Source organism: Herpailurus yagouaroundi, unplaced genomic scaffold (assembly GCF_014898765.1).
Source record: "Herpailurus yagouaroundi ecotype Mexico unplaced genomic scaffold, PumYag 159, whole genome shotgun sequence".
NCBI lineage: Eukaryota > Metazoa > Chordata > Mammalia > Carnivora > Felidae > Herpailurus > Herpailurus yagouaroundi.
The window spans coordinates 78,397,935-78,407,620 of NW_024412400.1; the positions used below are offsets into that span (position 1 = coordinate 78,397,935).

At 42.6% G+C, this 9,686-nt stretch overlaps 1 protein-coding gene across 2 annotated transcripts; it reads right to left on the reverse strand.

Annotated features, from left to right (window-relative positions):
• Positions 1-2,550: 2,550 nt before the first annotated feature.
• Positions 2,551-8,464, reverse strand: CRYGS (crystallin gamma S). Of its 2 annotated transcripts, none has more exons than XM_040481029.1 (3): positions 8,336-8,464; positions 3,351-3,593; positions 2,551-2,924 (listed from the first exon to the last, which is right to left on the reverse strand). In XM_040481029.1, the coding sequence occupies exons 1-3, from the start codon at positions 8,453-8,455 to the stop codon at positions 2,652-2,654; spliced, it is 636 nt and encodes a 211-aa protein (XP_040336963.1). In that variant the 5' UTR covers positions 8,456-8,464; the 3' UTR covers positions 2,551-2,651. The 2 variants fall into 2 exon arrangements, with proteins under 2 accessions (XP_040336963.1, XP_040336964.1); XM_040481030.1 differs by lacking the exon at positions 8,336-8,464 and adding an exon at positions 3,915-4,036.
• Between the last annotated feature and the right edge of the window lie 1,222 nt (positions 8,465-9,686).

Genomic DNA, 9,686 nt, shown 5'->3' on the forward strand with positions numbered 1-9,686 from the left:
TTTGTCGGTTCACAGTGTCTTCTGAAAAATTGTACTTAAATGCCCTGCCATGGGACACACGTCTGCAATTACCAGAACCTGAGCCCTGTGCTCTTTGTCCCACGTCACTCAGGTGTAACTTGCCCTTCAAGTATTGGGTTGACTGATCTAGCAAAGACAAATACAGGATGCACAGTTAAATTTGAATTTTAGACCAATGACAGATACTTTTTTAGCATAACTACGTCCCATGCAATACTTGGGATATATTTATGCTGTATTTATAGTTAGTTGTACCCCAATACTTGCGATTTACTAACACCATCCCGTGTTCAATCTGGAAGCCTTACCCTGGAGTCCTTAAATAGGAGCCCCTGATGCTGCATTTTGAGGAAGTGGGTTCTATCTTTGGGAGATATTCAAAGACTTAGAGGAATGCTAGGGATGGAAACGGCCCTAAAATGGTCTAAATATGCCCTTGCCCTATTTTCTTGAGATCCCCTGTTTCACAGAGACAAAACAATAAAAGCTAGAGGGAGATAATAATTCTAAATAACAACCTGGGTGCTACTCTGGGTGTGCTTGATAGGTGGGACTCTGGCTTGTGCTGTAACAGCAGAATGTTCTAGCAGAACTGGGATGGATTGATAAAGACATAAAGTGTTTTTGACCTCAAATATCAACGGCTAGTCAAATTCTTAAGTGCAAGCCGATTGATGTGTGTGCAGCTGGGGAGAATGGTGGCAATCCCTTTCTGGATCAGGGCATGAGCCAAGAGGCATCTAACATTCCTAAACGATAATTCTGTTTTCTCTGTCAAAAGCCATCTTCCATTTCTCTGAGACTGGGGTAAGTCATCCCGACACTTGTTTTCCTATCCTGCTGCCAGAACTGCTTTTCTGGTTGTTTTGAACAGACCGTGACCGACTCACCAGGGACTGGAGCATGGCAGTGGCTGACACGAAAGCAGAAGCTGGCCCTCATGCACTGTTACCACAGCCTCAGTGTCCTCCGCAGAAAAGGAGGGGCAAGATCTCGGAGGTCATTTCCAGAAACTGGGCCGCTGAAAGCAAGAGTCGGTAGTCTTTGGTCATCAGCTAGCCTTTCTGCATCCTCCTCCTGATCTCTAAAGAATCAGGATGTTTATGTTCAGTGGGACTTGAGCAAGCATTTGGTCCAACTCCCTCATTTTGGAGATAGAGCAAGTTCGCTTCATGGTGGGTGACCGGGTCCAGAGCTCTTTTTGCCTCATTGGGTGGCCTCCCCTTCACCCTCTATGGTTCATCTTGTCTCCCTCCCTTACTGAAACTTCTCAAAGTCCCTCACTTGAAACTGAGAAAGTGACCAAAGCCACGGGAGGTTAACAAAACGAATAAAAATCTTTGGGGGAACACTATGCGGTACCCACTAGTGTATAGACTGAAGTGCACACAAAGGCAGCATCGTCAGCACGTCTAACTTGGCCTTTTCTGGGAAGGCTCCCAGGAGACATGGGCCCCTACCCTCCCTTTTAAAGTTAGGCACGTCCAGAGCCTCCCCAGGTTCACTCAGATGCTCATGAAGTATCCCTAGTGACACTGGGTTTCCTTAAACATTCTCTTCCTCAAGATTAAACAGATACAATCTCAGGGGTTACTCTAAGTGAGTAAAACTCAACAAAACTCCATTTCAACTATTGTAGTTGGGACAAATCATATTTCTTTTTACAGAAAGACTGAACTTGAAGTTGAGAAGTAGCTGATCCAGGAACCCCTGAATCTGAAGCAAGAGCCTTCAGGTGACTCATGACTCCACCATTTTCTAGTGATGGCTGTTTTCATTGTCGGTTCTCTCTTTTTTGTTTTTTCTTAATATTTATTTTTGAGAAAGAGAGAGAGGGACAGAGGATTCTAAGTAGGCTCCATGCTGATAGCAGTGAGCCCATTGTGGGGCTTGAACCCATGAACTGTAAGATCATGACCTGAGAAAGTCAGATGCTCAGCTGACTGAGCCACCTAGCACCCCTCAATGTCCATTCTTGATAGGTATTCTGTCTCCTCCATGAGACCTTCAGGGGACCCTGCCCTTTCCACCTTAGATTCCTCAAGGTCTTGTACTTCCATTATGCGTACAGACCCCAGGCCAGCATGTGTTGAATGAATGAGTTGGAAATGAAGGGAAAGACTAGGAGCCGTGGAAACATCAATATCCTGGACCAAATTCTGATTTGGTCACCAGCTGGTGAACTTGGGCAAGCTTCTAGTTTCTCTAAGCCTCTCCATTCTTATTTGTAAAATGCAAATAAACCACCTCTCCTACAGGGCTGTTGTAAAAGAGAAAATGGAATAATGAAGGCACCCAAAAAGTAGTAGCTATGATTACTGTACCTGTTGAGTCAACATAAAACTTAAGCAAGGAGAACCACCACGTGGCAGTCTGATTTTCTACCTTCTAATGCAGTCCCATTTTGTCTGGCACAACGTCCCAGATTGGCAATCTGAAGGATGAGTTGCTTTGTGTCGCTGCCCTCTGTGGTGGGCACTATTTTGCCGGTCCCTGAGAGTGTCTAAGAAGAGGCATTACAATCAACAGTGGAATGCGTGCCAATTGTTTTTATTAAGGATGCCTAGTTGGATGACAAGGCCAGCCAGCAGGTGGCCCCCAGGAAGCAGCTTGTGGCCCCATCCCTGTCATTACTCCACGATGCGGCGGAAAGACTGCACAGCCGGGGAAGCTGCGCCCCAATCGATGGGCTTCCGGTACTCCTTCTTGTCCAGGAGGTACTGCCTGCCACGATAGTTGGGTAGCTCATAGAAAATCCAGGCACCCTCCAGCACCTTACTGGAGTGGACCTCCCGCATGTGAAACTGTTCCATAATGGAAGGGCAATCTTCAGTGGTTTCATACATCTGACCATTAAAATCTCCTTTCTCGAAGATCTGAATCTTATACTGGCCTCCACCAGACTGAAAAAAACGACACAGGAGGAAATAACAACAGTTATGGAAATCACTGACGGGTCAAGAACTCAGAGAACAGTTTGGTTCAGAACCCCCAATCGTGGAAGTTAGATGATCTGACCTCCTCTCCTTTTTTGGGGACTATGAAAACAGCTGACGTTCAGTAAGAAAAACTTAAGGCCTTAACGTGCTCAGGAGGCAGAGAGAGTGCTCTGGAAATAATTAGTGGATTCAGTCTTGTGATAGACTGACCTAAGGTTTTATGTGAGCCTCAGCAGCCAACAAGAGAAAACACCCCATTAAGGGGTAGGAAAACTGTAAGAAAATGTAAAAAAAAAAAAAAAAAAAGGGGGGGGGGGTAGGGGAAAGAGAGATGGAGAGAGCCAGAGCAGGCCAGCAAGCGAGAGAGAGTGCAAGGGGGCCCAGGCTCACCAGATGAACAGCCCGGCAGGAGCTGAGGCGGTCGTTGAGGCCCATCCAGTGTTGGTATTCAGGGTACTCGCCCCGGGGTAAGATATACATGTACCCAGCGAAGTTGGGCCTCTCGTACACAGCCCAGGTGCCTCCTTCCACTCTGATGGAGTTGCAGCGACTCAGGTACATGTGGAAATCTGCGCAGTCGCAGTCACAGTCATAGTGGCGGCCTTGGAAATTTTTGTCTTCATAGAAAGTAATCTGAAGGATGGAGCGAACAAAGAGAAGAACTGAGGAGCTGGGGGCTTTACTCATAAAATAAAATAAAATAAAATAAAAATCAAGAACACATTGCCCACTGTAGAAATCCCTTTGTCGTCAATTTTGAGGGGTAAAAGTATAGTTCTATCTCACCTCACAACATTTACCTTCTGGCAGACAATTGTAGTTGTCAACTGTAGGAATGAGAACTTTCTGAAGGCTTAAAATGAAGCAAAACAAGAGTGCTCTAAGAGAAGCCAGTAGTTTCAGACCCAAGTTCACTGCTTCCTCCTTTTTGTCCCCATAACTCACTGTACTTACCATATTAGAAGCTAAATTGCCCACTTATACATCTCTCTCCCATCAGACTCCTACCAGACTTCTTCCAGGGGCAAAGACCAAACCTTATTTAAGCTATGGACCCCTGGGCCCAGCGCTTGACAAACCTTCAATAAATGTTTGAGGAAGACGAGTGAGTTCCAAATGCAGAAATTCATTAGGTGCCATGGAAGATAAAGAGAGAAAAATAAAACATAGACCTTAGCTTTAGAGCGTTTACTTTACATGAATATAGAGCATACACCTGACAATATTTTGTGTTCCGCACTATTGTTTTTTTGCCAACAGGGTAGTTCCAAAGTAACACGATGGCAAGTCACAAACGTGGTTTGCTTCAAAGTCTTACCAAGTCTCTACCACAATCTTTGGGGTAAGGCTGAGACCTTGGATGGCCTGGCGGCACACAGCCCTGAAAAACCGGAAATGATAAACCTGGCCTTCTAGAGCTGCATCTCTCCAGTCGGCCTTATGACTTCAGGCAAGCTGGCTCTCTGGGCTCCAGCTTCACACATGTCAGAGCTGAGGACCAGACTAGATGGAAAGCCCCGGCTGTGCAGTAAAACTTTTCTGTTTGCAACAGGAGAGAAGAGTCCCCAGCCACTCCTGGGGCTTCAATGAAGCAGGTTCTGAAAACCACTAGACCAAATGGACTACAGAGTTTGTCCCCTCTTGTTCTATAATTCCACACTCCAAGATGAATGCAAGTTCAGAAGGTAAAGTGAAAGAAATCACAGGTGTCATGGAGTCAAGCACTTAATTTCCTAGAGTTACGCTGCCACCTCGTGGCTAATTTGCTTTATCGGCTTCAAAGGAGAAAATGTCAACCATTTCATATGAAAGGAGTGGAGAGCCAGGTAGCCTTGAGAGGATTTTTGAGGTGAAGATTGAAAGATAAGTAGAGGGTTTCCAGGGGCAAAGAAGAAAGGATGGCTGTTCAAAGGAATAAAGGAATATGGCCCATTACAGGGACACGTGGTTCATCAAGCTCGGTGTATATGGACTATGTGGTGAAGTATTAATAGGAAATAAAGCCAGAAGACACAGATGGCATGCTGGAATCTCTTTGGTGATTATGTGCGAGATGTAAGGTAGTGGTTCGTGCGTGGAAACAGGTGGTTGCCGCGGGTGTGTGAGAGATGGGGCAGGCCGGCCAAAAGGCAACTGCTGTATAAAGGACATTGAGGAAACAGTCAAAAGAAACATAGAATTTGGTGACTAATCAGGTGTAATGAATGAGGGAGAGGCAGACACCAAGAATGATTCGTAAAAGGGCATAAAACCTCATTGTTTTCTACCCCAGGTGAGCCTTCTAGATGTAGCCTACTGATGGGTACTTCCTTCCACCCTAATCCACGCTACTCTCTCTACCCTTCCACTCTCCATTCCTGTATTTCCTGTTCCCTGCAAGCTTCCTGAGCCCTTCCCACCCCTAAATCATCTGCTTCATCTCCTTTTTTCCCTTTCCAAATTTCTCTTTTCGCTCCATTTCCCATTTTAGCATAGCACAGAGCTGGAGACACACGGTACCCCAGTTTATAGATGAAAACAAAACTGTAGCACTAGCTACTAGCTCAGTGACCTTGGATAGGCCATTGAACATCGCTCTAAAGCTCAGACTCTTCATTTGTAAAACTGGATCACAGCATCCTCTGCGGAGGGTTGTCCTGAGGTTCCATGGGAAAATGCCTATAAAGCACTTAGTGTAATCTGGCTCATAATCACCAATAAACTTTTGCTACTGTTGGTACAGCTGAAGAAGTTAAATGCCTTGCCTAAGGCCAATAGCTAGGTACAAGTTAGGTGCAGGCAAGGGAGTGGTTGGCAGTGCAAAGCTCCCAGTTAGTAACGTGTGATTCATTTTATCTTATCTCCCTTTGAGGTCTCCTGCCTGCACAGCTAGTTCTGTGCAACGCACAGCACTTACTCTTTTAGTAAGGGAACAAGACTGATCCTGAGGCTGAGATGCTTTTCCCAAAGACTGTGGAAAAATCTTTAGGAAAATCAAGGTAACTTCTCTAAAAAGTAAAATAGATTCTATATTCCTTAATTCAGCCTTGATTCAATTTACCTTTGGTTTTCTGGTCAACTGTTTACCATAAAAGAGCCTTTGCAAGGGCTATGCTGTAGGAAATAAAGTTAATATCACTTTTTCTTAGTTCAATATTTCCCACACTTAGTGCCCACTGCACATTTTCCTGGCTAACATCTATATTGAAAGGTGGAAAATACACGATGTTCTAGAAGGCAACCTTGCTGTCTACCCTCTAGCAGACTAGCCAACCAGCCCAAGGCTGAAACAAAGTACAGTGTTGCCATGGAGCCTTTACTGAGCTCCAGAACCAAACTCTCCTTTCAGCGGGGGACCTTCCAAATCTCAGAGCCCAGAGAATGTTGTACCTCTACTCAATTTCCATTTGTAGAAGGACCATGACATCTACTGTATAGTCAGCTGAGATTCTTGGGCAAAAAAATTTATAGAAAGGCTAAGAAATAGTGCAGGAGATTTCCCTTGAAATCATTACAAAATTCCTCTCCTTCCCGCTTAGTTCTTGAAAAGTAGCCTATTAATCCAATACAATAGAAAGAAAAATGCCACGTATTCCAAAGGTAACAAAACCAAACTTAGTACCATGCATTGTTTTTGCCAATCCCATAACTCTGATTAAACTTCTAGTAAGATGGAGGGAAAGGAAAATGCAAAGACAAAGGGTAAGAGATAACTTGCTCTTTTGGCCTAGCAAGCAAGTTAGTTAACCACGCGAACAGCCTAGCTACAAGAAATAAAAGAGAGCACACTATTACTACTCTGGAAATCTTTGAAAATGGGGGATATATTCATCTAAGGGGGTCCAGTTGTAATAGTCTTACATCAAGGCACTCAGATTTCTCTAAGGACTTCAAATTCTTTTCAGTGGGATTTGCATGGCATACTTCCAAGAACCTCAGAGCACTGAAGACACGGTCTCATTTTTTCTCCCCAACTCTTTTAGGTAACAAGTATGATTATTCTATTTTCCAAGTGGAAAAAAATCAGGCACTAACCAATTATGGAACGAGTTAACAGGTGCCTCCTGACATGGCGTGATGGGAAATATTTGCTGTTGCCTATGTAACCTTCTGGCCAGAGATGGTTAGTCTGAATCTAAACACGAGGAAACAATCAGGTAAATCCAGATCTCAGGACTTTGTACTAACACCTGGTCTGGACTTAGAAAAATGTCAGTGTCTCAAACACCAACAAAAAGTAGGGTGACTGTTTCATACAAAAGAGGCTAAAGGAAAAAGTTTAAAGAAACATGGCAACCAAATGCAATGCACGGTCCTTGATTGGATCCTGTATCAGGGGAAAAGCCAGCCATGAAGCACATTTGGGGAAGCGACTGGGGGAAATGTGAATATAGTCTGAATATTTAGTATTTATGACAAGTTTGGGAGACAAGATGGTATTATGTTTATATAGGAGAACACCCTTGTTTTTGGAGAAACGTGACTAAGTACTTAGGGCAAAAGAATTAAGCCTGCTATTTATTGTCAAATGGTTTAGTACAAAGAGACAGAGAGACCAAATATAGCAAAATGCTAACAACCGGAGAATATAAGTAAGGGATATAGAAGTATTCATTCAACATTTCTTTCTTATTCTTTCAAGATTCATTGGGTTTGAAACTTTTCAAAGTAACAAGTTGAGGGGGGGTGCTGTGGAAATCAGGCACCGATGGCTTTGCCTTAGATTCACTGGTGAGCAGAAGAGCTAAAATAATAGAATGAAGGTAGATACCCTCATTTCTAAAGCCCTGCCTAAAAGATCGATTTCTGGTCCAACAACTGTGAATCAAACATTTTAGAGACAATTTTCCTAATGTAAATAAGCACTTTATTTCAGGAAAGGGATAAAAATAACTGCTTGAAAGAAAGGGATACATAGGATTTAATTCACTTGATTAGTCTTTTAGGACATCACTGGTGGAGCCTAAATTTCACAGAGCGGACTTTTAACTGAACACTAAAAGTTTTCTACTCCGTGTACTCCTCTTATCAGTATGTCCTATTCCTGTGGAAATTCATAGAATAGGAGTTGCTGGAAGGCAGAAATCATGATGATATGAACACATTATATACCTGTACAATTCTGAACATGGTAACACACATACAGATAAACCCTTAATAAACTGTTGGGTAATTTTGCTACAGTAGAAAATATAATAAGCATTTCTTAACCTTCTCTCCTATTCGCAACCTTTAAAACACTATCATACTTACCTTCAGGCATAGAAGCAAAAGTTTTTCTCCACATTTCTTTCGATGTATCATTAGGTACATTGGAAAAGAGGAAACATTCCAAAAGAAAGGAAACACTGGAAAAGAAAGTGGTAGGCTAAAAATCAGCATGACCGTTGACTTACCTTGGTTCCAGATTTAGACATTTTGGTGCATAGATTGGTTTCCCCAGTGCTGAAATCCGGAATAGCTACAGAGTTAGAGGCACAGAGACATTTATACTGGGCTGGTTTCAAATCAAACATTTGCTTAGTCATGAGAATAGGATCCAAAAATTGAGTCAGTCATTTAGAGGCTATTGATGGTTTCTAGAAAAACAATTGGGATTATGAAATAAAGGAAAGCTTCAGTACCCCTTCTAATGCTTACCAAGCCTTGCTGCATTATAGACTTTGCTGAGTCAAGGCACCAAAACCCAGCCAAAGTTTTCAAAATTAAAAACAAAAAAGTCCCTCTTACCTGGGCAATTTGGGGATTTCAAGGTGGCTGCTTGCTAGAAAATCAATGTCTTTTTTTTTTTTTTCCTCCAACAAAGCTTGCAGGAGAAAAGTCAAAAGGCCACCCTCTAATTCTGAATAGAAGTAACACGTTCCAAAGCAACGAAATTTGATGACTACTAAAGGCAATGCATGATCTTGTGTTTGAAACTGTTACTACAATGGACATTTTTGGGATGATTAGCAAAAATTTTAATACAGACTATATACTGTGCCACTGTAAAATTTCCTGATTTCATTCCATTTAAGAATCTGTACTACGACAACATGGGAGAACGTCTCTTTTTAGGACATACACGCTAATGTCTTCAGGAGTAAAGGTTTGAGATGTCTGCAACCTACTCTCAAATTGTTGAGCAAAAATACTACTGCTCTCTAGAGTGGCAAAGTGAATGTAGTAACACATTATCAAGTGGCAAATCTGGACAAGGGGTATGTGGGGAATCAGACTCGTGCAATTGTTCTTTAAGTTTGAAAATTTTTCGAGGCACGCACACAAGCTCTACTCCATAAGAAAGGGCTCTACGGTATACAGCCTGAGAGACAGAAAGCTACTGTGGAAATTATGATTCTGCAAAGGTTTAGCTAAGCCCAACCTGCCACCTGCTAGGTGGAATTTTTCTGCCATGATATCATATGGAGACCTGTTTAGAGATCATTTCTTGGCGACTATTACACCTCTGACTTTTAGAATGAGATTAGCTTTTATGTAAATTCAAAGAAACAACAAATCAGTTCTTCTCCATTTTCATTTTCCTGGTCAAGTATATTCTTCTCAAAAGCCCATCTTCCTCCTGTTTCTACTAATAAAGCTCACCAACAAATGGGATGCCCCAAGACATTATGGTCAATTCCAAAAATAGCAAATGTACCTTGACATGAAGATTATTGAGAAACAAATTATCAAGTTATGCGCTCAGCTTTCTGAATTTGATAAACTGGAAAGAAAGTATCTAATACCATGATATTTCATTAACCA

Coding starts and splice junctions, on each gene's coding strand:
- CRYGS (XM_040481029.1), bottom strand. CDS start 8,455: ATGTTTGATTTGAAACCAGCCCAGTATAAATGTCTCTGTGCCTCTAAC. Junction 3,594..8,335: donor TGTCTAAATCTGGAACCAAG/GTAAGTCAACGG, acceptor TCCATCCTTCAG/ATTACTTTCTATGAAGACAA. Junction 2,925..3,350: donor CCTGCCGGGCTGTTCATCTG/GTGAGCCTGGGC, acceptor CGTTTTTTTCAG/TCTGGTGGAGGCCAGTATAA.